This window comes from Peromyscus eremicus, chromosome 8a, assembly GCF_949786415.1.
Source record: "Peromyscus eremicus chromosome 8a, PerEre_H2_v1, whole genome shotgun sequence".
NCBI classification, from domain to species: domain Eukaryota; kingdom Metazoa; phylum Chordata; class Mammalia; order Rodentia; family Cricetidae; genus Peromyscus; species Peromyscus eremicus.
The window spans coordinates 98,797,646-98,825,001 of record NC_081423.1 but is presented as its reverse complement, the minus strand read 5'-3'; the positions used below and the strand labels follow the sequence as shown (position 1 = coordinate 98,825,001).

General features: G+C 47.2%; 2 protein-coding genes across 11 annotated transcripts; one reads left to right on the top strand and one right to left on the bottom strand.

Annotated features, from left to right (window-relative positions):
- Positions 1-560: 560 nt before the first annotated feature.
- Mfsd11 (major facilitator superfamily domain containing 11) lies at positions 561-24,746 on the bottom strand. 6 transcript variants are annotated; one of them, XM_059272180.1, is made up of 14 exons: positions 24,454-24,746; positions 23,139-23,312; positions 22,584-22,639; positions 17,841-17,948; positions 16,981-17,060; positions 16,775-16,871; positions 15,212-15,270; positions 14,556-14,700; positions 11,830-11,870; positions 9,650-9,715; positions 7,610-7,735; positions 3,882-4,056; positions 2,172-2,307; positions 561-1,581 (listed from the first exon to the last, which is right to left on the bottom strand). In XM_059272180.1, exons 2-14 carry the CDS (start codon positions 23,232-23,234, stop codon positions 1,417-1,419), a joined length of 1,350 nt encoding a protein of 449 aa, XP_059128163.1. In that variant the 5' UTR covers positions 23,235-23,312; positions 24,454-24,746; the 3' UTR covers positions 561-1,416. The 6 variants fall into 6 exon arrangements, with proteins under 6 accessions (XP_059128163.1, XP_059128165.1, XP_059128164.1 ...); XM_059272182.1 differs by having other exon boundaries at positions 24,459-24,746; XM_059272181.1 differs by lacking the exon at positions 24,454-24,746 and adding an exon at positions 23,556-24,044.
- On the top strand, positions 24,072-27,340 carry Srsf2 (serine and arginine rich splicing factor 2). Of its 5 annotated transcripts, none has more exons than XM_059272195.1 (3): positions 24,072-24,746; positions 24,998-25,308; positions 25,579-27,340. In XM_059272195.1, the coding sequence occupies exons 1-2, from the start codon at positions 24,385-24,387 to the stop codon at positions 25,299-25,301; spliced, it is 666 nt and encodes a 221-aa protein (XP_059128178.1). In that variant the 5' UTR covers positions 24,072-24,384; the 3' UTR covers positions 25,302-25,308; positions 25,579-27,340. The 5 variants fall into 5 exon arrangements, 3 of the variants coding, with proteins under 3 accessions (XP_059128178.1, XP_059128176.1, XP_059128177.1); XR_009380802.1 differs by having other exon boundaries at positions 24,076-24,746; positions 24,998-25,682; positions 26,302-27,340; XR_009380803.1 differs by having other exon boundaries at positions 24,076-24,746; positions 24,998-26,406; positions 26,907-27,340.
- The last annotated feature ends 16 nt before the right edge of the window (positions 27,341-27,356 follow it).

Here is a 27,356-nt window from a genome sequence, read left to right as displayed (position 1 = left end):
CCAGGATGGCCCTTGTGACAAGGGACAGAGGATGGTTTTCAGCTGATTCCTGGTACTGGTTGAGAAAAGGCAAGCTGTAATACGGCTCAGGGTGAAGAGAATTTGCTTCTTGTGTTCGTCTGTATGAGAACGGCCCCGTAGGCTCATATATTTGAATGTTTGGCTCCCCCAGTGGGTGGAACTGTGAGTTCAAGGTCAGCCTAATCTAAAGAGCTAGTTCCAGGACAGCCAGGGCTTTTACAGAGACAAACAACCCTGCTTCAAAAAACCAAAACAAATAAAAACAATGCTTTATTAGATACAGTGATGATTATTCAAACTTATACACAACACACACACACACACACACACACACACACACACACACACACAGTTTGTGAATTTGAGCCAGATGTTGAGGCTGGAAGAGCAAGAGTTGGAGGCCAACCTGGAGTACATAGTAAATAAAGCTTCAAGATCAGGTCTCACTATCTCAATTGTAAAAGTGTCAGCTCTTACGGAAGACAGTCAACAGTACTTAAGCATCCTCTCAGACAGGACAGCCGCACAGAACCCACCAGGAGGATGGAGTTTTTCTTTATTGTAACTATCAGGAAAACCACAGCAAAAGTCTCCCAGTAAATATTCTTTACTTCCCTAAATATGCTTTTATTAATTGACAAATGACAGTCTTCATTTCATGAATGTAACTGGCCACTCCTTGCTAGGAATGGAAGGTAAGAGAACTTGTTCAATAAAGCATTTCAAGAGAAGTTAAAGTCTCATGCCAAGTGTGTGTGGGGGTGTCTTCTCACCCTCCTAGCATTCTTGAGACAACGGCAGGAGTGCTGTCTGTTGTACAAAGTCTAGGCCAGCCAGGGCTGCATATCAAGATCCTATCTCGAAAAGACTGGGGCATTTTAAATCGTGTGCTGGGCACACTCTATAATCCCAACACTGGAGGCAGGAGGGCTGCAAGTCCAAGGCCAGCCTGGGCTACACACAGTGAGACCCTATTTAAAACAATTGTGTCTCAGCATCCTCACAATACATCTGAAAGTCATTCCCATGACCACACATGGAGCGGCACCTGCTTCCTGTTCCTAAGTGGTGAAATACACTCCGTAGCTAGCAAGAATCCTGAGTGACACACGACGATCAAGGCAGGATCTCTCCATGAGAACGAGGATGAGGGAGACATGATTGTAAGGAACCGAGGAAGGTGGGTGGACAGACATCTCTGAAGGGGATTCCATTATTCCGCCAGCTTTAAATTACCAGGACCTGTAAACTTTAATACCAACTCCACCCGACTTAACAGTGTTGGTTCTTTCGTTTTCCACACTCAACATCATCCAACGGCTAGGCCATGACAGGCAGCCACTTTAACCGGCTCTGCGATGCGACCAGCTGTGTTTCCCGGAGACGTGGGCTTCATCAAATACTTCGGTAGTCAGAGCCTCGGGCCACAATGGCAGCAGCGTCCCACTCCACAGTGAAAAATGAAATGGTTCCAAAAAACCCAAATATCACCATGACCAGGAGTTGCCAGTGGAGGAGGAGGTAGTTGCTGTAGAAGAAAGCCACGGCTGCGCAGATCGACTAGAAAAACAAGATGAGTCACCGAGTGAACCCGGGGCCTCAGCAGCTCCGTCAGCCTGCTGCTTCTGCCCCAAAGAACACCTGCGCCTGGTGGTGCCCATGGAGACAGCTCACGACTGTACCCAAACTTGCCTGACAGCAACAATCAAGGACGCTGTGGGCGCTACAGTAATACGATAAAGTGCACAGAGTGAGAAGTATGGGTCTGGGCGATGAGAGAATGAATCCTGTACCTAAGGAAGGAAGGTCTTTCACCTGAGTGCAGAGACCAGAATGAAAATCTCTCACCCAGCTGGGCATGGTGGCGCACGCCTTTAATCCCAGCACTCGTGAGGCAGAGGCAGGTGGATCTCTGCATTCAAGGCCAGCCTGGGCTACAGAGCGAGTTCCAGGACAGCCAGGGCTACACAGAGAAACCCTGTCTCGAAAACCAAAAACACAACAACGAACAACTCTCACCCAGCCGAGCGGCTGCAGCTGGGCTCTACTTACAATCCTCTTTACGGGGTGCCCAGCTTTCACTGGAAACCCACGGGAGGGTGACCAACGACAACACTAGGACAAGGACTGCAGCGCAATCCAGAGGTTACCTGGACAAACTTAAAGACTGCGAAGGCTGGCGCGCTGTCTTCCGAGTAGAGAAAACCCAAAATGCTGAGCAGCTGCGTGTTGAAGCAACTGTCTCCCAGGCCCAGCAGGAAACTGCAGAGAATGGCGACTTCTTTGCTGAAGAGAAGAAAAGTAGACACAGGACAGGAAAGATGGCTTAATGGTTAGGGCATGTGCTGCTGCTGCTGCTGCTGCTGCTGCTGTAAAGGGCTGAGCTTGGCTCCCAGAACCCACTTCCAATGGCTCCAGACGAGCTGATGCCCTCTTCTGAACTCCACAGGCACCCCAACATGCATATACATATAATTTAAATAAAAAATAGGCCAGGCACATGCTTTTAATGTCAGCACTCAGGAGGCAGAGTCAGGTGGACCTCTGTGAGTTCAAGGCCATCCTGGTCTACATACTGAGTTCCAGGACAGCCAAAACTATCTTGAAAAACCAAAAATAATAAAATTTAAAAAAAAGAAGAATTTTCTGTTTGTTTGTTTTTTCAAAACAGGGTTTCTCAGTGTAGCTTTGTAGACCAAGCTGGCCTCGACTCACAGAGATCTGCTTGGTTCTGCCTCTCGAGTACTGGGATTAAAGGCATGTGCCACCACTGCCTGGCAAAAAATGAATCTTTAAAATAAATGTAATGTGTAGCACCAATATTTAGTACCACTAGAACATAGAAACAACGCTCCCAACAAAAGCAGTTTACACTTGTTTTTGTTTTATTTGGTGAAGGGGCTGCTGGGGATTGAGTCCAGGGACTCCCGATGCTAGGCGACTGCCCTGCCACTGTACTACTTCTCAGACCTGCTTTATGACAGGGCACCACTATAGAACCCAGGCTGGCCTGGAATGCATGACCCTCCAGCCTCAGCCTCCTCAGAGCTAAGGTCACAATGTGCACACATACCCCAAAAAAGAACAAATAAATACTAACATTTCTGAGGCCTTTTCTGTGGTATTAGGGATTAAGCCCAGGGCCTTCCAAATTCCAGACAAACATTTCACACTCACAGTGTTATAAATCCAGCCCACCTACTAGAATTTGTACAGTAAGAAATTATGCTTAAATGCACAGACCTTTGCATTCTTTTTTTTTTAAAGATTTATTTATTATGTATGCAGTGTTCTGCCTGCATGCCAGAAGAGGGTGTCATATCTCATTACAGATGGTTGTGAGCCACCATGTGGTTGCTGGAAATTGAACTCAGGACCTTTGGAAGAACAGCCAGTGCTTTTAACCACTGAACCATCTCTCCAGCCCGACCTTTGCACTCTAGCAAACTCTGGTCTACTCTCTTTGGAAAGCAAAGACTGCCTTTGGGCTGGGCTCCCTTGGGTTGTGGGTTTATCCAGACACTACATCTCTAATGAATTACAAGTCAAGGCAATGAATCAACATCCTTACACATAAGGCCGGCCACTCGGTTGACAGTCAGCCTCGGCCATTCCTCTCTGACCCTCCACTAACACTAGAGTATCACTGCTCAAGACGCAGAGAATAAAATTCTGATCAGATGTCTCTGCACTCCTGCACAGATCAAGGGATGCTCTGGGTCCCTGCTTTAATTCCTCCGGGCTCCATCACCACTTGACACATGACCACAGAAAGCCGACAGACTCCGAGGAGGACTAAGTGCTCCACTTCAAACCTCCAGCCGTCCACTCCCCCTGCCCACCTTAAACCACTCGAATACCTGGGCCTGATGTACGCACTGCTGTCAGTTCCCTCTAAGGGGGCGATGGGTGCATCTCCAGGCATGTTGAGAAAGATCAGGTAGAAGGCGACAAAGTGCACCAGGGTGCCCAGCAGCACGACTGGATTTCTGCCAAAGCGATTATTCTTGCTCAGCAGGCCAAAGAGGCTTCCACCTATAGATGAAGACACACCAACACACCAGGTAGTGGTGGCACACACCTTTAATCCAGCACTCGGGAGGCAGAGGCAGGCGATCTCTGTGAGTTCGAGGCCAGCCTGGGCTACAGAGTGAGTTCCAGGATAGACTACAAAGATACACAGAGAAACCCTGTCTCGAAAAACCAAAAAAAAGACACACAAACACTTCAAAGTCTCCACCCATCCAGAACCAGTTGCGGGCTATAATGTGGAGCCAGGAATGACCTCTCAGATGCTTTTGTTGTATCACAGCTTGTCCAGGAGTCATGACTTGGAGCAATCACTGTGAAACTGCGGACTGCCATAAGCACAGAATGACAACAAATGCTTTCAGGAAGGGTTACCCGTAAGAGCTCAGTGCCAAGGCCACTGCATGTCTGTTAGTCCTAATGACTGAGGAGACTAAGGGGGGGGAGGAGCAAAAATTCAAGGCCTGACCCAACTACAGTGAGTTCAAAGCCAGCCTGGGCAACTCCGTGAGATTCTGTCTCGGAGTTTTAAAAATGGAGTCGGGTAAGCAGCTAGCTCAGTGTGGAGTGTTTGGTCTAGTATACACAAGGCTCCAGGGTTAATTCTGACCATAAAAAATTTTTTAAAAGTTAGCAGTTAAAAAACTTTTTTTAGCCGGGCAGTGGTGGCGCACGCCTTTAATCCCAGCACTCAGGAGGCAGAGGCAGGCGGATCTCTGTGAGTTCGAGGCCAGCCTGGTCTCCAAAGCGAGTTCCAGGAAAGGCACAAAGCTACACAGAAAAACCCTGTCTCGAAAAAACCAAAAAAAAAAAAAAAAAAAAAAAAAAAAAAAAAACCCACTTTTTTAAAGATTTATTTACTTATTATGTATACAGTGTTCTATCTGCATGTATGCCTGCACACCAGAAGAGGGAGCCAGATCTCATTACAGATGGTTGTAAGCCACCATGTGATTGCTGGGAATTGAACTCGGGACCTCTGGAAGAGCAGTCAGTGCTCTTAACCTCTGAGCCATCTCTCCAGCCTGTTAAAAAACTTCTAATGTGCCGGGCGGTGGTGGCGCACGCCTTTAATCCCAGCACTCGGGAGGCAGAGGCAGGCGGATCTCTGTGAGTTCGAGGCCAGCCTGGGCTACCAAGCGAGTTCCAGGAGAGGCGCAAAGCTACACAGAGAAACCCTGTCTCGGAAAAAAAAAAAAAAAAAAAAAACAGAAAAAAAAAAAAAACTTCTAATGTAAGCTGGGCAGTGGTGGCACATGCCTTTAATCCCAGCAGAGGCAGGAGGATCTCAGTGAGTTCGAGGCCAGCATGGTCTACAGAGCGAGTTCCAGGACAGGCTCCAAAGCTACAGAGAAACCCTGTCTCGAAAAACCAAAACAAACAAACAAACAAAACAAAACAAAAAAGCCTACTAATGTTGGGCTGGAAAGATGGCTCAGTGGTTGGTTAAGAGCTCATGTTGCTCTTTCTAAGGACCCAAGTTCAATTCTCATCACCCACATCAGATGGCTTCCAGTTGCCTATAACCCTAGTCCCAGGGGAATCTGACACCTCTGACCTCTGTGGGCACTCAAATTCATGTGCATATACCTCCCATACACACAATTAAAATAACAAAGATAAATTTAACAAAACAAAACAAAAAAACTTAACGTAAACAGGGTTTAGTGGTATACACTTGCAACAAGCTTGAGGCTAGCCTGTTCTATATAGTGAGTTCCAGGTCAGCCCAGAGCCACACAGCAAGACCATTTCAGAAAAAAAGAAAAGTTACACAGGTCTGTGACACAGTGGGGGTAACTATGGTTAATGACAATTATCTATAGGTTGCAAAATAGCTCGTAGACAGGATCTGGCAAGTTCCGTAACACAGAGAAACGGTAAGTACTTAAGGCACTGATGTGCACATCACCCTGACCTGGGATCTGGCGGTCACACAATGAGACGCCACACTGTACCCAGCCGCCTGTGCCCACACTGCCAGCACAGCCCCTCTGGAACACAGCTTGGAGTCCCCAGCATTCTGTTAACCTGCATTCTTGTTCTTCTTAATGAACAACAGAGTACACAGCATTTTCCTGGATTCCGTGAGCTATTTCTAACCCTGAATTTGAAGCCACGTGAGAGAGGGTGGCCTGGGGACCCCCAGGCTTGTGACTGTCTGAAGTGCGGGTGAGTCACAGGCACTTAGAAACTGCTTTGCTGACAGCGCCAACTCACCTGTGCCCACAGGAACCTGAAGGCAGGGGAAGGCCTGGCCCCACCTTTACTTCCCAGCAGTCCCTGCTGCTCTGCACACATACACACATTGATCACAACGAGAGTCTGTGAAAACTGAGGGGACCTAACCCTCAGTCTGTCTCATGTGCTGTGTCATTCCAGCCCAAAGCCAGGAGTCCTACAGTACCTTACCCTCAGTACCCTAGTCCAGACCACACCAAGTACCAGCAGGTCTCTAGCCATCCATCTAAACTGTAGAGACAGCAGAGCCTTACAGACAGTTCACCCTGTATGACATCACCCCAAGCACGAGCACTCATTCCATGAGAACCAGGTTGTCCCCTCAAGCAATAAGGAATTCTTTGAACCACCTTGTAGAACCAGAACTCTAACAGCTGACCACGGTGTAACCAAGGCTGCCTAACAGCACACCTCCTGCCCAGGCCCCATCACTGTGACCAGGATTCTGATCCCACCACCCAAGCAACAAGGAGGGCTGAGGTGGGAGGGGTGGGGGGTTTGGGTGTCACAATGGCTTCCAGCCTATCCAATAAATTGTGAGCTCTGGGGCGGGAGGGGGGAGAACAAGGGAATCCATGGCTGATATGTAAAATTAAATTAAATTATAAAATAAAAAATAATAATAATAAAAATAAATAAATAAATAAAAAATTGTGAGCTCTGAGGTTAGGGAGAGACCCTGTCTCAAAGAAATAGATGGAGAGTTATAGAGGACTCTAGATGCCTTCTATTGGCCTGTGTGCACACACCACATATATACACAAATAAGTTAAAAGAAAATAGTTATGATAGAAAAATAAAATATACCATTTGGATAAAAATTAGTGAAAACACAAAGTCAAGGACAGAGACTTAAGATTTCTATCTTTATTATAACAAAATGTTTTGTTTTTCTTTCTTAAGTAGCCCAGGCTGACCCCAAACTCACTATACAACCAAGGATGACTGTGAATTCCTCTATCATCCCATTTCCATCTCTGAAGACTCAAGAATGCAGTCATGAGTCCTCATACCTGACTCTTCCTTTTCTAAACTGAAATAGGGTCTCTTTTTACTGCCTAGACTAATACTAACCTTGAACTCCTACAGAACCAGCTTTACCAGCCTGACTTTGAATAAAAGGGTTGTTTTTGTTGTTGTTTGTGACAGTTTTACTGTGTAACAGCCTTAGCTGTCCTAGAACTATTTCTGTAAACCAGGCTGGCCTTGAACTCAGAGACCCATCTGCCTCTCAAGTGCTGGGATTAAAGGTGTGCACCACCACTGCCTGGCAAATAAGAGGTTTTTAAACTAAAAAACAAAATGCAAACAAACCTACCTAAAATTTCTCCAATGCCGATGAAAATTCCAGAGAGTCCAATGAGGCTTTTCTCTTCTGTCCCAAATTTGTTTACGGCTCCAATACAAGTCCCGTACACCCCAGAGAAGAACGTCAGCTCCAGACCTGAGGGAGAGAAACCAACTTTAACAACAGACAGCCACTGTCTCCTTTCCGGACCTCTGCTTGTGTCCGGTAGCAGCAGTTGAGCTCGACACATATGACAAAACCACAGACCAAGGGGCAGCTTTATGCTGCATAACTGACCAGACAGGCCTCTGTGGAGGGCCTGCCCCCACTTTTTCCCCCAGGGTACTCTGGAGCAGGGAGAAGTGGGAAATATTTAGGTAGAAATATAGAGGAGAGAGAAACACATAGAAACATAGAATAGCCTCGGGAGGGCCTGGGTCAAAATTCACCAACCTCTCCTGTCGCTTCTAAAGGGCTATTTATAGAAATGCCAAGGGGTGGAGCAAAAGGCCTCCCCCTAGCATAGCCAAGCACAGATCCTTCCAAACACCCGGTGACCATGAACGTGGTCAATCCATTCCCTAATGCAGCCTAATGTATAGAGCAAGCTCAGACCTCACTAGGAAACCTTTGTGGGCTTCCACAGTCCTCTCCGAAAGCCTACTGGAAACTCAATTCCCCACAAAGTGGCTTTAAAGGCACAGCCTTCAGGTAATGGACCCACACAATGGTCCCTCATGATGGGACCAAGCACTTTTTTTTTTTTAAAAAAAGATTTATTTATTTATTACGTATACAGTGCTCTATCTGCATGTATACCTGCAGACAGAAGAGGGCACCAGATCTCATTACAGGTAGTTATGAGCCACCATGTGGTTGCTGGGAATTGAACTCAGGACCTCTAGAAGAACAAGCAGTGCTCTTAACCACTGAGCCATCCCTCCAGCCTGGGATCACTCTTACAGGACACACCAGAGTGGCTTGCTTCCTACTCTCTGCCAGCCCAGACCATGCTGGCACCTGCTCTGATTTCCTAGGCTCCAAAACTGGGAAATCAGTGTGGTTTGCAGCTGCTGGTGTTTTTTGAGACAAGGTCTCACTCTGTAGCTAAGGTTGGCCAGTATGTGCCACGACATCAGGCTCAAACTGGTTTGGTTTTTTTTTTTGTCTGTTGGGTTTTTTTTTTTTTTTTTTTTAAGATTTATACTTTACTTTTATGTGTAAGGTGTTTTGCCTGTAGGTAAGTCTATGCACCATTGTGTGCAGTGTCCACAGAGGCCAGAAGAGGGCGCTGGAACTACTGGAACTGGAGTTACATGTGAGCCACCATGTGGGGGCTGAGAACCAAACCTGACCCCCTAGAAGAGCAACAAATGCCTTATCCGCTGAACCATCTCTCCAGCCTGTTTTTTTTTTTTTTTTGGAGACAGTGTTTCTCTGTGTAGTTTTGTCCTGGATCTCACTCTGTAGACCAGGCTGGCCTTGAACTCACAGAGATCCGCCTGGCTCTGCCTCCCTAGTGCTGGGACTAAAGGTGTGCGCCACCACCGCCCAGCTCTCCAGCTCGTTTTTTTGGTTTGCCCTCCACGGTCCCGAGTCTGCTAGGCAATGCTCTGCCACTCACTTACACAGTTACACCCCAGTCCAACCACAACTTTTTCTTTTCCTCTTTTCTCTTTTTCTTGATCCTCCCACACTGAATTAGGGCGGCCCCTGTCATTGGCTGTCACCAAAAGAACAGAGTAGAGATGCTACAAGGCTAGCAGACAGACCCTCAGGGAAGGTTGTTCAGCTTTTCCTGTTGTCTTTTGGGGGCCTTCAGACACTGTGAGTTCTGGCTCTCCTGTCAATCACATGGAGATCTCACGGAGGGAGGAGGTCATTCAGATAGCTACGCAGAGCTCTGATGCTACATGAAGACTGACCAACAGAGTGTGACTCAGCCTTCCATCAGACACCAGGCATGTGAACAAAACTGTGTCGGAGGCTCTGGCTGCAGCTGCCCTCTGAAAGCAGCCTGGGGAGGTGGCTCAGGTAGCATAGGCAGTCAGAGCAGAGAGCAGCTCGTACCTGTGTAGGCAGTCGTAACGCTCAGAAGGAGCATCTCCTTGGTGACACATAACTTCAGAGATTTTTCTGGAAGAAGAAAAATTGGGCAGACTTAGCTAGATTTTAATTGGCAACCAAAAGTTCTAAAAATCATTTCCTTCAGCCAGAACATTCTTCTCATCGCTGTAGCCAGTAAACAAAGAACCTAAAATTTCAGATTAAAATGCATGAGGCATGAACTAAGTCTGCCCTGTAAATAGAATGTTTATTTCAAGTGCTTAAATATGTTCTGGAGACACACTGTCCTCAATGTGTTTTCAGCTCTTAATGACAAGAGGGGAGGGGGAAGAAACCAGAATTACACAAGACAATAAAACACTTGAGCAGACACCACAGACGGGCCGCACAGGGAGTCGGGCCGCACAGGGAGTCAGGCCGCAGAGTCCTTGGGGTGGAACCACCTGGAGCTTCCTGACCCACAGAGACTGACTGCAGACCCAGGGTTTCCCTGCCCTGCTATTTGCAGACCATGATGTCTGCCTCTGCACTGAGCAGTGTGCATGAGATCTGCAGGGATGAGAATGCATTTCTAAAAATGCACCCCCACCCCCCACCCCCCGCCCCCAAAGATAGGGTCTCCCTCTGGCTCAAGCTGTACTGGAACTTACTATGCGGTACAAGATGGTCTGAACAAGTCCCTCTCCCTGGCACCGTCTCCAGTGGCAGGCTTACAGTCCTAGATTACCATGCACGCAAAGTTTCGGCTGAATTTGTCTTTTTTTTTTTTTAGACAGAATCTCCTGTATCCCAGGCTAGTCTTGAATTCCTCAGTAGCTGAGGATGACAACTGAACCTCTTGTGACTCAAGAATTGGAATTACAGGCTGAAATGGAAGGATCCATAGGTTTCAGGCAAGCCTGGGTTACACAGTAAAAATCAGTCTAAAAAAGTTGCCAAATTGCAGTTCCTGTGAGTTTAACTTCAGTCCTCTGACCCCCTGATCACAAGTGGATATTCTGGCAGACAAGTTCCTAGACTACAAACTGGAAAGCCAGAGTTCCAACAGCGGTAAGTCCCATTTTAGTCGGGAACCTGGCTATAACTTATTTACTTACAACCAACGCCGGTTTGTAATTATGAATGCATCTCTGAAATACAGGAAGTGTGTAAAAGCCAAATTAAACAGCTCTAATGACAGAGCATCCACGTCCCAGGTCCTTTCTAAAAACAGGTCTTGTGCCATGTGAGCCAGGCCACAGATGACGAGATCAAGAATTTCCACACTGGCAGAAGGGACCTAACAACTCATAAATCCCCAAGGGCCACAGGCACTGGGAAGTCCTGAGAGCTGATGGCTTACAGCAGGCTGCTCCCATGGAGAATAACGGCCTTCACAAGGGTCTCTCCTGGGAAGCAAAGAAGCTGAGAGGCTGTGGGCAGAAGCTGGAGTCAGAAGCCCGTCTGTGTCTGAGGGAATGCTCGATCTGTGTGAATCACTGACTGTCTGCTAAGTCAGCCCCGGCTCAAACCTACTCCACCCACCTACTGACCATCTGGTTGATCTTTGGTGGTACCTCCTGACAGACTGCTGTCCAGTCAGTAAGATGGTGCTTGTTTGTAGAAGTTCCAGCCTGGACACTGATCATCACACATTCCCAGCTGCTAACCACTAAACTGCCCACTCCCAACCTCAGGAGCAAGGAGTGCTCCCCATCTCCATCTTACGGCCAATGGATACAATTTCCTCCATGCTCCAAAAACTGTTTGGTTACTTGTGAACAGCTCTGAGTGGACTCATCCAGGTCCTGGAAACCTCCCTTTCTTCTCTGGAACGGAAGTGTCAATCACGGCCTACTATAGAACCCTCCAAACCACTCGTGAGCATGGCAGCAAGGAACCACACGGAAAGTTTCCTCCAGTCTATGGCCCGAAAAAACTCCTCAGTGGGCAAGTGCAGCTGCCCTCAACTCCAAGGTCAACACACCTGACCCCCCCACCCCCGACTTAGATGGGCAGCCTTATCACTGATTTCTCACACCCCACGTTAGAGACACTGGTGGAAAGACTGGCATATTTTAGAAGTGCATACCTGGAAGACTGAAAACACTGGGGGTCATCAGTCCAAAGTTACCAGGGGGAGGGGAGGCAAATGCTGAAGGTGTTCCCGACTAGTTCTTGCATTTCAGACAGAGAATACTTACTAAACGCATCTACTGCCTTTGTCACGTTGTTCTGGGCAGACCTGGGAAAATAAAATCAGATTGTTCCGCCTGGAAACCACAGTGGGAACAAAAGCAGCCCGTGATCAATGGCCACCCCACTTCCGTCTGGATTTGTTAAATCTGTGGCCTCAGCTGGGTTTGATGGCACACTCCCTTAATTTCAGAGTCACAGGCAGGTGGATCTTGGGGAGTTCAAGGCCAGCCTGGTCTACATAGTGAGTTCCAGGCCAGCCAGAGTTACGTAGTGAGACCCTGTCTCAAACCAAACTAAACCATACCTCTGGCTCGATGTGATCTGCCAAGTAATTCCAATGATTCTCAGTGTTCTTTGCTATGAGGGACTCGTCTTGGCCCTGGTCTCCAGGGTGCTTATTGTGCTTCCCAGAATCTCCTCATTCTGAACAATGGGACAAGACTTTCTCCTAATGAACTTACTACACACACTCACTCATCTGTCTCCTTTTTGAAAAAGACACTTGAGTAAAACAGAAATACTTTGTTGCTATTGTGGGACCCACAAGAGTGGAAAGAACTGACTCCTGAAAGTGTCCTCTGACATGTGTGTCTGATGTCATGACCCACGACTGCCTACATGTATACATACACATAAATAAATAAATGTATTAAAAATTCAAAGTATCCGGGCGGTGGTGCACGCCTTTGATCCGAGCACTTGGAAGGGAGGCAGAGCCCAGTGGATCTCTGTGAGTTCTAGGCCAGCCTTGACTACAGAGCGAGATCCAGGACAGGCACCAAAAACCACACAGAGAAACCCTGTCTCAAAAAACCAAAAAAAAAAAAAAAAAAAAAAAAAAAAAAAAAAAAAAAAAAAAAAAGAACAATAAAAATAAAGTTAGTAAAGATCTCCTGACATAATGATAAAAACATGACTATCCCATGGTTAGAACACTCTGGTATTCTCTTTTTTTTTTTTTTTTTTTTTGTTTTTTGTTTTTTGTTTTTCGAGACAGGGTTTCTCTGTGTAGCTTTGCGCCTTTTCCTGGAACTCACTTGGTAGCCCAGGCTGGCCTCGAACTCACAGAGATCCACCTGGCTCTGCCTCCCGAGTGCTGGGATTAAAGGCGTGCACCACCACCGCCCGGCGATATTCTCTTACATGTGTATTACTTCTACTACCTCTAAAACTAAGTCCAATAAGAGCAGAGGCCTGTCCTCTGCTAGGGTTGGCACATGGTCAGCATTATCTGCAAAACAAAGGCCCAGAAGTTTCGAGACCGCTGATCAGGCTGAGCATCGTTCCTAAGAACTATACTTTCCCACAGGTACCCATGCCCTTCTCCAGTACCTGCTGACCAACGCTCTAACACATAGCGCTGAGAACTAATCCCAGACTGCACTCACACAACACAGTAGGCTAGCCTTGTTAGGTGACATCATCTTACGGCTCCATTGTCATACAGCAGTCTGTCACTAACAGAAACCTACTGTGCTGTGCATGACTGTGTGTGACATATACTCAACTCTCCCCTCCTTCACTTTAAATACTCAGTGCACGTTTTCAACTGGAGTTTTATGCGTGTTTGTTTGTTTATTAAAAAGGCAACACAGAAGCAGGGCAGAGTGGCGCACACCTTTAATCCCAGCACTTGGGAGGCAGAGGCACGAGGATCTCCGTGAGTTCTAGGACAGCCAGGGCTACAGAGACCTGGTCTTAACAAAATTAGGGGGCTGGAGAGATGGCAAAGAGGTTAAGAGCACTGACTACTCTTCCAAAAGTCCTGAGTTCAATTCCCAGCAACCACACGGTGGCTCACAACCATCTGTAATGAGATCTGGTGCCCTCTTCTGGCCTGCAGTCATACATGCTGCACACATAATAAATAAATCTTAAAAAACAAAACAAAACAAAACCAAAATTAAATCTTTAATTTTTCTTTTTCCCCCCTTGAATCTAAATGATACTGCAGATAAATCACCTAGGATTTTTGGTTTGTATAGCTTTTGAAACAAGTGTTACATAGCCCAGGCTGGACTTGAACTCGCTGTGCAGTAGAGGGTGACCTTCAATTTCTAATCATCCCACCTCCACCCCCAAGTACTGGGATTACAGGCATGTCCACTATGCTTGGCGACCTGTCATACCCGAAATAATGTCACTATTGAAATATGCTGAGGTGACTGGGTGTGCTGGCACTCCTGTGGGATCCCAGCAGCAGAAGGCTGATGCAGGAGGGTCTCAAGTCTAGGCTAGCCTAAGCGACATAGTGACAGCCCATTTCAAAATCAGAAAGAGATGTGCTCAATAGTTACAGCATTGAAAACCTCCTGTTCAGATCAGCACAGCAGCCTGGTCCTTGAGACCTGCAGGGGCTTTGCCACTGGCCCCATCACAGCATGGGGGAGCTGGAGAGCTGGACCAAAGCACAGGACTGAAGGCATCTGTCTCCCTCTCCTATCGGCCCAGCCTCGCACAGGGAAACTGCAGCCTAGAGACAGGACAGGACGTTTGCTACTGTGAGGGTCCCCTGCAGCTGTGGAAGGACTGAAGGACCTTTCATGGCCTCTCTTCCCCAAACAGCCTTTCCCTTCTCTGTCATCCATGAATCTCCTCCATCTTTATTTGAAAGTTCCCCCCATGTCTGTCTGTCAGAGTATCACATGTCAGCTGTGGTCAACAGTCTAGTAATCCCTAGACCACAGCTCAAAATCTACTGTACTGAAGAAGAATGTTCCAGGTGTCTTACTCAGTGGCTTCCATGTCCTGGTCATCGCAAGACTCTTCTTCTCCAAGGACATTCTCAGGATCTGGTTTCCGAATGAGAAAGAACAGAACAGTCCCCACGAGGCTTATCACCGTCAGGGCAATGAACACTGTCCTTCGGTCGTTCTCTAGGGACAAAGGAGAGAGTGGACGGCACAGGTGAAACAATGCCAGTTAGTGCCATGCCCTTGTCGCTAGGCAGCAAAAACACTTCCTCTTACATTTTTATTATAAGGCATCAGTAAAAATTTAGGAAGAAACAGCCACTTCCACCTTCGTCTCTCAGCTGGAGAAATACTAACAAGCCCAAGACACAACAGTACAATCACAGAACCGCCTCTTCTAACTGGAGGAGGACACGGAGCCAGCCACCGACCACTCCACACCCTCGGGAGCCTGGCTAGCACGTGCACCCTCACCACGACCTTCTGCTCTCTTGGAGGTGTCCTGCAAAGCACAGCCATGAACTCAGACCTTCATTTAATAAATCTGGGGCAAAAGCTTACGAAAAAGCAAACATCTGAAGGAACTTCAGTGTGCTAAAGTTCACTGGAATGACGGAGCAGAGACGGGCATTTCTGTAGAACTACTGTTCTGCTTTCAAAACCATGTCAATAAAGCAACGTGAATAAGACCAACCTGAAATTTGAGTTTTCCCTTGCCAGGCAAAATATATGTAGAGATTTCCAAAGAACAAGCTGTTGGGGAGAAAGGGAGAAGATGCTGGCGAATCACTGGCATCCTGGGGGTGGGGGTGGGGGTACGTTTACTTATTTGAAACGGGTCTCTGGCTGGCCTGGAACTCAGAGATCTACCTGCCTCTGCCTCTGAGTGCTGGGATGAAAGAGGTCGGGGACTGTGCCCAGCTCATACTTGGGGCTTTTAAAACATCACTCCCATTGTTTGAAGAGGGAAAGAGGATAGTATAGAGAACTGCCTGCCTTAGGTTACTTAACAGTATCAACTCCACCTGACTTTTTCTGAGACGTTGATCGCCCAGATGCACATGACAGTGACCTGACTCAGCACCGCCCTAGAGGCCTTGACTCACTTTGACATGTGGGACTTACTGGGACTCTCCACATAGACTAGAGACAAACTTACGCTACTTTTAAAATCCTAAAATGTAAGGACTCTGTGAAAAGTTTGTGACTTAATAGCCACCTCCAACTGTTTGGCAGACTTTCCTGAGGACCGGCTGGCCACTCACGGATTCTCCTGTTTCCTAACCAGGCTCCGTGGGGTGTACCTATAGTCTCAGCTATTTGGGAGGCTTGAAGCAAAATAATCACACTGAGCGGAGGAGGAGTTCAAGGCCAGCCTAGTGAGACTCCCAATCAGCCTCAACCAAACAAAAAAACCACGCACACACATCCCTACCACCATCATCAACTAAACGGTCAAACTTAAGTCTTGTGAAAAACCAAAACTCTTTTTAAAAAATGTTTATTACACTTAGTTTTGTATGTGGGAGGAGGTGTGCCAGTACTACAGTATACAAGTGTGGTGGGGTGGGGGTTGGGGGGTGAGAGGACAACCTGCCGGAGGAGCTGTCCTCTCCTCCTACCACGTGGGTCTTGGGACAGAATTCAAGTCATCAGGTCTGGTGACAAGCTTTTATCCACAGAGCCATCCACGGCTCCTAGGCTGGCCTTGAACTCACTGCGTCTGCCTGCCTTTGCCTCCCAAGCTGGAATTACAGGTCCATGCCACTATTCCTAGTGAAACTCACAGTCCTGAGCAGAATGACTGCTGCGCTTTCCTTAGGAAACATCTGCATGCTGGACTGATCAGACCGGTGCCACCGTTCACTCTCCTGAATTTGGTGTATTTATTAATAGCTATCAGGCGGGGCAGCTTGGCAGGAAGGACGTGGCTAACGGACTACAGATAATCATATCTACATGGGTTAACTTTTAGCTCCATTTTCTCATCTGCAGAATACAGAAAATACCTTCTACCTCCTAAGTCTATGTGAAGAGAACATGAAATTAAACCAATAATCCAAAAGGTCTAAAATACAGAGGCTGCTACATACATTGGAGGCCAATATTTTGTTTGCTAATTTTAACTTTTAGGAAAACAGTTCCATGTGTTTTATGTAATTCATAGAGTATGAATCTGCACCCCACACAATAAAGAGCTAGTAAATGATGTCAGAAAGAAACCCAAGGACAGACTGAGCTCCACAGAGATGATTACCTAGACTGTAAGAGTGCCCAGAAAATGCCGCTGTTTCTCCCGATTGTGTGCTCATCGGAATTTATTGTCAGGCAATTTCCTTGTGCTGTCCAAAGTACTAAAATTCAAACCAAAAGTTTATCAAAGGAATGACATCAGGCAGTCTCCCGTGCTAACATGTAAACAGCACCCATATCCCGGGAAAGCAGGTAAAGAGCAATGCTCACCAGCAGCTGCAATTCCAATGAAAACAGACGCTGTGTAGAAGGACCATGGGAAAGGCTGGATAAAAACGGCAATGTACATGCTAAAATACAACAGGTCAGTGCATTACAGTCAAACAGTACATGAAAGAGAACGCTGAGCACACCACCCAGGGGCCAGCTCAGAGGTTCTCGTCCTTAACTTCGACCTGGAAAGCACTTTCTTGGTTTGGGCTTTTGGAAAGGGATAAATGTGAATTGTTTTTGGAATTTTGTTTTGTTTTATTTTTTTTTTTGCCCCCAGAAGAGATCAAGCCCAGGCCTCTGTGTGTGATGGGCGAGTGCTCTGCCATTGAGCCTTCTGCAGCCCAAGCTACTCAGTGCTGTTCACCACCTCAAGCCTGTAAATGCAGATTTCACAGGTTTGCAACAACTTCTGCTATGAGCTCAATGCTTGAAGAAGCTCCAGCCAGAGACAGTTCTCAATTTCACATAAATCTGCTAACCAACTTTAACAGAAAGGAAACTTATTTCAAGGAAGCTTCTTTTCAACCCTAACAGAAGGAGATTTGTACATTCTAATTATTAAGAGTAAGACAAAAACTGGTATCTGCCAGACACGGAGAAGCCCGATAATACCAAACTTTAAAGGCCGAGCCAGGAGGATGGGCAGTTCAGGGACAGCCTGGGTCTGGGCTACAGTGAGACCCTGTCTCAAACACAAATTGAACTTGACACACACTGATGAGTATCAGTTAGAAATACAGTGTTCCTGAGCAAAAAGCATAGCACCGAATCCCTAAAATAACTACTTTCTACTGTGCTTGAAAGACGGGCTAAAGTGTTCTAAATTAAACAAGAGAAGTGGAAAAAGAACAACTCACCTGTAAAACAAGCCACTGACAAACATAGAGATCTGAGGTCCTACAATGGCAACCACGGAGGGAGTGATCAAATTGGAAGCAGAGAACACGCCGTAAATAATTGCCAAGCTGCTCGCACAATGTACAGAAAGGAAAAGAACAAAAACCTTAAGTAATATCTCAAAAGTTCACTTTTCCAATTCTAGTTAGGGCCAGCCAGACGGCTCATCAGGTAAAGCCTGACGACCCAAGTTCAGTGCCTAGAACCCACACTGTGGAAGGGGAGAACCAACTCCTGAAAGTTGTCCTTTGACCTCCACGCTCACACTGTGGTATGTCATATATATATACATATATGTGTGTGTGTGTGTGTGTATATGCACAAAATAAAATAATGTAAAATTCTATTAGTGATATGTAAATTTTAAAATTTTGTAGAAAATTCCATAGACTTTAGTTAGAATTAATATTTATATCCTTAAAGACCACATTAAAGTTTTCACTTATGTAACATACAGAAATATATATTTACCCTATAAATATATTAGTTATTGATGGGTAGAGCTTTTGTTGAGATGGGGTCCTACTATGTAACCCTGGCTGGCTTGAAACTCACTGCACAGCCCAGACTGAGCTTGAACTCACGGCAATCCTGCTGCAGTCTCCCAAGTGCTAGGATTACAGGAATACAACCTAACACTGGCTGGTTTTTATTTGATTGTTATGACAGGGTCTCTAAATCTAGCCCTGGCTGGTCTCAAACCTGCAGCAACACTCCTGTCTATCTGTCTGTCTATCCCAGGACACTGTTGGGATTACAAATATATTCCACCACATCTGTCTTGTATTAAACATTTGTATCGGGTTTCTTTCAGCCAGCTTGCCTGTAACATGATTCCAGGTACTTTTTTTTTTTGGTTTTTTTTCCGAGACAGGTTTTTCTCTATGTTGTTTTGGAGTCTGTCCTGGAACTCTCTCTGTCACCCAGGCTGGCCTCGAACTCACAGAGATCCGTCTGCCTCTGCCTCCCAAGTACTAGGATTAAAGGCGTGCGCCACCACTGCCCGGCTCCAGGTACTGGTTTTGACAACAGAGAATATTAACAAGCTCTGTGCTGAGGACTTCACAGGTCCTTCCTCCTCTAGTCTAGACGCTATAGGAAGAAGGCATTACTACACAGCCTCACTTCATCGAGAACAGAACTGCAGTGAGTGAGTCGCCTCAGTTCAACCAGTCATTAGGTGAGTCAGGATCCAGCCCTGGAGATGTGGTCCAGGGGTCTAGGTTAAACAGTCTATTCCACTACAGCTTCTGGTAGCTGAATGGCATTTCTTTGCTATAAATAACAAGTGGAGTTAGAATTTCCTTACACTAGGATTTATTTTACTCACCTGAACATTTTTCGGTCGCTTCTCAGCCCTATTACATATACACAATTTAGCTATACAAATACGTTATATAACTGTATAGATTAGCTATATGGACAGTTGTTCTATCACTATATAGCCAGGGCTGGTCTGGAACCCACGATTCTCCCATGTCCTGGGATCGCACACATACACAGCAGGCCTAAGCACCCCACTACATATACCTCTCCTCCCACTTACTACACGTATTTGTTTTTCTTTTCTTTTGTAGCCCTGGCTGTCCTGAAACTTATTATACAGTAGAGGATGGCCTTGAACTCATAGAGGTCCCCCCACCTCTGCCTCCCATGGGCTGGGATTCAAGGCTACACCACCTTATGCAGCTTACTACATATATCTTGAACAGAGGGGCACTTAAGCCATCTTGAAGGTGCTGGTTTCATTTATTAGGTAGTGCTTAAATCTGTAAATTCAAAGGAAGTATTTCTTTGGCTTCCATAAGCGGCTCAGACATGAAATGTATTCTTTCATTTGTTCTTTAAAATACATAGAAGACACAGTGCTACAAAGCTCCAATGGTGCTAACCGCCTAAAAAACACGGACACTGACTTCCGCTTATCTTCAGACACCATATACTAGATTTAGGTAATAAAGAGCCAAAATAAAGACTTTGGGGCTGGGTGGTAGTGTCACACACCTGTAATCTCAGCACTCAGGAGGCAGAGGCAGATGCATCTGAGTTCAAGGCCAGCCTGGTGCACAGAGTGAGTTACAGGGCAGCTAGGGCTACACAGAGAAACCCTGTCTTAAAAAAAACCTTAAAAAAAAAAAAAGCTCTGGAATTCGGGAACAGGGTAACAACAAACCTATAAGCAAAGAGAAATTAAGAAAAGTAGCCAGGCACAGTAATACATGTCGGCAATCCCAAGCTGAGCATGAATAGGTTCTAGGCCAGCTTGGGATACGGGGGAAGATCTTAGTTCTCTTTCTAAAGTTTTTTTTGTTTTGTTTTGTGTTTTGTTTTTTGAGAGAGGGTCTCTCTGTCTTGGCTATCCTGGAACTCACTCTGTAGACCAGGCTGGCCTTGAACTCACAGAGATCCGCTTGCTTCTGCCTCCTGAGTGCTGGGATCAAAGGCATGAGCCAGTACCCTGCCTCTAAAGTCTTAAAAAATCAATTAAATTTAAAGAGTGTGTGTATAACTCAATTTCACAATTCTGTAATGTATACATACTAGGGATAAATATGTACAATTCTTGTCAGTTAAAAGTTTTGCTTTTGCCGGGCAGTGGTGGTGGCCCACACCTTTGATCCCAGCACTCAGGAGGCAGAGGCAGGAGGATCTTTGAGTTCAAGGCCAGCCTGGTCCACAGAGTTAGTTCCAGGACAGTCAGGGCAACACAGAGAAACCCTGTCTGATAAAACAAAACAAAAAAAAATTAAAAAGTTGAGGGTTTTTATTTTATTTTATTTTGTCTTAAAGTTAAGAACCCTGAGCTAAATGAGGTAGTGCATTTGGTTAATCCTAGGATTCAGGAAGCAAAATAGGATCTCTGTAACTTTGAATAGCCATTTTGAGGCCAACCTGGTCTAGAGAACAAGTTCAAGGACAGCCAGTGCTATACACAAAATCTTTGTCTCAAAAAACCAAAACAAATAAATAGATTAATAAATAAATAAGACTAGCCAGAGTCACATAGTGAGAATGTCTCACAAAAAAGGAAAAAAAAGCAGCAATATTTGCCCTACTTATACACAAAGACTGGAAGAACCAGCAGGACAAACTTGGAACATTCTTAGAGAACACAAAGCTTGGCTGCCAGCCTTGCTCGGCCTCTGACCCTTCTAGCCACAAAGCAACTGCCTGTGTCCAATTTGTCTAGTATCTCAGCGATGGGTAAAGCCAGGTTGACAGAGGCCCCATGGTCACCTTCCTCACAAACATGGGGTGAGGGCTCTCCACAGCCTGGCCTGAAGGATGCTGAATTCTTTGATGTAGGTTATTGTGTGTATGTGCGTGTGCGTGTGCGTGTGCGTGTGCGTGTGTGTGTGTATGTGTGTGCGCGCGCGCGCGCGTGCATGTACCCTGAAGCCTGGTCTAGTGCTACAGGCTTTTAATCTCAGCATGAGGGAGGCAGAGGCGAGAGGATCAGAAGTTAAAGGTTCTCCTGTGATACACTGTGAGCTCAAGGCCAGGCAGCGTCAAGGCTACATGAGAAGAAGAGGGAGAGGATGTACATACCCACATTATTTAGTACATATATAAATAATAATAATTCCAGCTATAAACCCAAAGTACTTTGGACTTGTGAAGTTTTCATTTTCTCTGCCTATAAAATTGGACCTGGACAGCATAAAAATCCAAAAGCTTCTGATGAAATTACAAATTGAGGCCGGGTGGTGGTGGCGCAGGCCTTTAATCGAAGCACTGGGAGGCAGATCTCTGAGTTCAAGGTCAGCCTGGTCTACAGGGTGAGTTCCAGGACAACCATAGGGACCCCTTGTATTGAAACATCAAACCAAAACAAACCAAATTACAAATTGAGAATGAAATCACAGTGATTATGAAATTACAAAGCCATGAAGATCCAACGTTTCAACTGTTTAGGTTTGGAATGGAACTGACAAGACTAGCATGCATATTGGACAGGAAGCACTACACTGTCTTTACTGCCATGATCCTATTAAAGGAGCTGGGCTCAGCCGGGTGTTGGTGGCGCACGCCTTTAATCCCAGTACTGGCGGATCTCTGTGAGTTCAAGGCCAGCCTGATCTACAGAGATGCAGGACAGGCACCAAAGCTACAAAGAGAAACCCTGTCTCGAAAAACAAAACAAAACAAAACAAAAAAAAAAAGAAAGAAAGAAACTTGGCTCAGAGAAATAACTTGCCCAAGGCAGCAAGCACTCAAGTTCTGAAGCTAGGCTTTCAATCTCAAAGTCTAATTCTGCAGAAAATCTGAAGTCATCATCTAAAACAAAACAAAACAAAAAAACAACCTATCAAAACTTACTTAATTTTGGGATGGAGGCATGACCACCATGCCTGGCCTATCATTTTTTAGGGTCACATTTTTTAATGTATGTATGTGTAAGGGTGTATTCCTGTGTGGAAGTCACATGACAACCTACAGGAGTTGGTTCTCTCCTTCCATATGTAGGTTCTGGGATGAATTCAAATAGCCTTGGTGGCAAGGGTGGCCCTAGCTGGCTGGCCCTAAAGTAGGAAAAAGGGACAGATTTGACACAGTCACTGCTTCTCAGAGTTTTGAATAAAATCCAATATAAGTACAAAAGGAATTACTACTATCCAGTTACAACACTTCATTGCTGGTTTTCCTGAAGAGATGTATGGAACTACAACATGCAAAGCAAAATCATGCACACAGTACAATACCTGGTATATCCACTGCCATGAAAATCTGTGCTATTTAAGCTCCTGATGACAGTTTGCTGTGTGGAAGATAAAACTAGTCAACGAAAACGCCTTGCCATCTCCCTCCCCCTTGGAAAGCCTAAGTTCTTGGAAAGTGTTATGAGTCACAGTGCTCACTATCTACCGCCCAAGCCTACCTTGAGAGGAGAAAAAGAACACAATTGCGGAACACAAACCCGAGACCCGGAACTGGCAACCAGCTGTAACTATATTGGTTTTTAATGCCTCAACCACCCAAACATTAAACGCAGAGTTTAACGCGGACAAGAATTAGAGTAACTATGGCCAATACTCAAACTCCAAGCCGCACCTGAGTAATAAACGCCGGTGTTTAACACCTCATGAAGGAGAAATGTCTGACACATGAAATCAAACTAAATCATAGAAAACAAGGAAAGGCAGGCTGAAAAACAGGAGGAGCAATCTTGGCGTGGCAGCGGACATCAACGTTTATTGTCACAACTGGAGTGCATTCTGATAGGCATTTCAAAGGAGGGAGGACAAATTCCAACTCACCGCCACATTTCCACAAGTTTGAAAGGCGGTGAACATAAACATAAAGGCAACTCCTAAAATAACGATGTTGAAAAGCTTTTTAGATTCCGGGGACATTTTGGCTCCGCTTGGTCGGAGATCGGCAGCGGCCCAGGGCAGTCACCTCTCCTCCTCCAGCCGAAGCCCCTGACAATCCTGAGGGAAGAAACGAGATGAGAGAGCCAGGCAGCCAGACTACCAATTTCCAGTCCTCGAACGGGAATCGCAGGCTTAGAAGAAAGTTCTCCCCACCCGCACAGTTAGGACACTCCAGGGACGTGACCGACTGGGGAGGAGACCCGGGGCCGGCCGACAGCAACTCCAAGCTGCACGGAGGGGGATCAGGGGCAAGGACAAGTTTCAGCAGCCGATGGGGCCCGCCCTCCCGGCCTGACTCACTGCAGATCACGAGAACGGTCAGCTGACCACAGTGTAGGCGCAGCGCCCGCCGGGAAATGTAGTCCCAGGTGGCGAGGGAGGGGGTACGCCTGCGCAAGGCGACTAGCGCGTGTCTCACAAACTCGTCCCTTGGGGGGAGTGACCCCGAGTGCAGCGAGCTAAACACAGGAACAGCCAGGGTTGGGGGGTGCATCTGAGGTGGCCAGGGACACAGAAGCACCTGGGAACAGGAGTACCCCTCTGACAGAGGCGGGGCAGAGGGCTGGGCAGAAAGGTGCGTGGAGCTCGGGTATTGGCGTGGGGAAGAAGGCGGGGTCCGGTGGGGAGCGCTTCCTTTTCCTCCCTCCGTAGTACTTAGTCCTTCCCCCTCCCCGCTCCTCCCCCGGCCTCGCCGGCGGAAAGAGCATTTGGCGGGCTTTCTAACTGCCTTCCCGAGCCGCTCCCCCCGCCCCGCCGCAGTGACTGCGCGCTTTCTGCCCGCCCGCCGCGCTTTGCGCAGGCGCGCGCGGGAGGGGCGGGGCGCGCGGCCGCGACGTTACGGAACCGGGCAGGAAGAGCCAATCAGAAGATTCATTTCCGGGTGGCGCGGGCGCCATTTTGTGAGGGCGGATATAAATGCGCGCCGGGGGCCGGCCCGCCCGTTCAGTTGCCGTGAGGAGCCTGTAGCGTGAGCTCCGTCGGCCACGGCCCTGCCGCTCCCGGCTCGTCCACGCGGACACTAACTGCCAAGAGAGGCGCGGCTTGCGGCCGCCGCGGCCTGAGGAAGCGGCGGCTTCTGCCGAGAGCGAGCGCCGGCTCCGGGCGCTAGGCCCCGGGCCGCTTCACAGCCATGAGCTACGGCCGCCCGCCTCCCGATGTGGAGGGCATGACCTCCCTCAAGGTGGACAACCTGACCTACCGCACCTCGCCCGACACGCTGCGGCGCGTCTTCGAGAAGTACGGGCGCGTCGGCGACGTGTACATCCCGCGGGACCGCTACACCAAGGAGTCCCGCGGCTTCGCCTTCGTCCGCTTCCACGACAAGCGCGACGCCGAGGACGCCATGGACGCCATGGACGGGGCCGTGCTGGACGGCCGCGAGCTGCGGGTGCAGATGGCGCGCTACGGCCGGCCGCCCGACTCGCACCACAGCCGCCGGGGCCCGCCGCCCCGGAGGTACGGCGGCGGCGGCTACGGACGGCGGAGCCGCAGGTGAGCGCGACGGGGGCCCGGGGGCGGAGCGGGAGGCCGCCGGGCGCACAAAGGTGCGCGGAGCACGTGGAGCGGGCCCCTCCCTCGCGGCCTGGGCGGCGGCGGCGGAGCCTGGCAGCACCGTGCGAGACCCCGCCTCGCGGCGAGGGAAATGGCGCCCGGCAGCCAGATAATGGCGGCGGGGCGGGAGCAGCGGGCGGGGCTGGGCCGGCGGCCCGCAGCTCACCCCGGCGCTCGCGTCCCGCCCGCAGCCCTCGGCGCCGTCGCCGCAGCCGGTCCCGGAGCCGGAGCCGTTCCAGGTCCCGGAGCCGCTCCCGGTATAGCCGCTCCAAGTCTCGGTCCCGCACTCGGTCGCGCTCGCGGTCCACCTCCAAGTCCAGATCGGCGCGAAGATCCAAGTCCAAGTCCTCGTCGGTCTCCAGATCCCGCTCGCGGTCCAGGTCCAGGTCGAGATCCAGAAGTCCTCCCCCCGTGTCCAAGAGGGAATCCAAGTCTAGGTCGCGCTCCAAGAGCCCCCCCAAGTCTCCAGAGGAAGAAGGAGCCGTGTCCTCTTAAGAAAAAGGTAATGTCTGCAGGAATCCGAGACCCACCCTGAGTCCCGTGGGGTTTGAAGTAGGTTTTTTGAGCCATGCTAGCGTAATAGTGACTCCTGGTGTTAAAGAGTACTGCTCTGAAGTTACTCGGCTTTGGGAGTAATGCTGAAGAGGGGTCTTCAGAGAGGATTGTGTAAAGCTTAAATGATAATGGCTGTTTCATACTGTTTGAGACCTATTAATGAAAATGACTATTTCTTGCTGTTTTTATCCAACGTCTGCATTTTCCCCCTTTAAAGCTGCGGTCTCCTGTTTGATAAAAGAATATTGGCCAGTATTGCAGATTTTAACTGATTTGGCTGATCCTCCAGGGACCAGTTTCTGTGGGCGTGTATTGGAGCAGGTTTGTCTTTAAATGTTAAAGATGCACTATCCTCATAGAGAAAACAATCAGTTCAACTGTGGTTGTACTGACTGGGACTTCTTACTCTAATGGATGTGGCAAATGAATTGCAATTAAGAAGCAATGAACTTTTGGAACCCCAAAAGAAAGTTACAGGTATTGCACTGGGTGGGGAAAGGATAGTGTGTCTTTAACTCTCAAATTGTTTGGTCCTATTTTTTTTTAAAGGAAAGGGCCCTAAGTAGCTGATTAAGAACATCCTCAACTGCCAACGTTTCATTTTCAAACATCTTAAAGTGTAGACTAATTTCTGATAGCAAGTTTTTGTTTGGATACAGCCCCACCCTGCCCTCCCGCTTTTTCTTTTTTTCCCCCCCTTGCCATTTTTCTTTTTGCCTTGGTTATTTGACCAAGAATCACATTCAAACTTGTGCTGGTGGTAGCCTTTAGGAGAATTCTCATTGGGCCTTTAAAAAACTGATGGCCAGGTGGAACCTTCTGTAACCTACTTGTTTCACCAGAGCCTTAGTAAGTACGTGCCTGAAACTGAAACCATTTGCACTTTTGGTACCTTTGTAGTGGTAGAAGGTAAGCTGAACCTTTCTCTTTTCAAATCTAGATGGATCGGCAAACAGCTTAACAGAGGACTCTGGAGGAAAGGACCACAAACTCAGTCCATCGTCCATGGAAGAGTCCTTGGAACAAGCAACTGGCTATTGAAAAGGTTATTTTGTAACATTTGTCTAACTTTTTACTTGTTTTAATCTGCCTCAGGTGGCAAACTTCATTTTATGTGCCATTTTGTTGCTGTTATTCAAATTTCTTGTAATTTAGTGAGGTGAGCGACTTCAGATTTCATTATTGGATTGGATATTTGAGGTAAAATTTCATTTTTGTTTATAGTGCTGACTTTTTTTGTTTGAAATTAAACAGATTGGTAACCTAATTTGTGGCCTCCTGACTTAATAAGGAAACGTTTGCAGCCATTACACACAGCCTAAAGCTGTCAGCAGATTGACTCAACATTGCCTTCACTCCTTAAAATTAAAAACCTACGAAAGTTGGTGTAATTCGTTTATATATGTTATTTACCTTCAGGTCTAAATGATAATCTGAACCCAAATTTGTATAAAGACTTTCAGGTGAAAAGACTTAATTTTTTTTGAAAGGATTGTTTACCAAACACAATTCTAATCTCTTCTCTTATGTATTTTTGTGCACTAGGCGCAGTTGTGTAGCAGTTGAGTAATGCTGGTTAGCTGTTAAGGTGGCGTGTTGCAGTGCAGAGTGCTTGGCTGTTTCCTGTTTTCTCCTGATTGCTCCTGTGTAAAGATGCCTTCTTGTGCAGAAACAAATGGCTGTCCAGTTTATTAAATGCCTGACAACTGCACTTCCAGTCACCCGGGCCTTGCATATAAATAATGGAGCATACAGTGAGCACATCTAGCTGATGATAAATACACCCCCTCCCCTCAAAAAATGGTAAATCTGATCATCCTCATGTATGAACTTAATCAGAAAATGTTAAGGAAGCAAATGGTTTGTAACTTTGTAAGTACTTAAAACATGGTGTATCTTTTGCTTATGAATATTCTGTACTATAACCATTGTTTCTGTAGTTTGATTAAAGTGTTTCTTGGTGTTAGCTTTTTTGAGAAGATGTCCTGGTCTTTT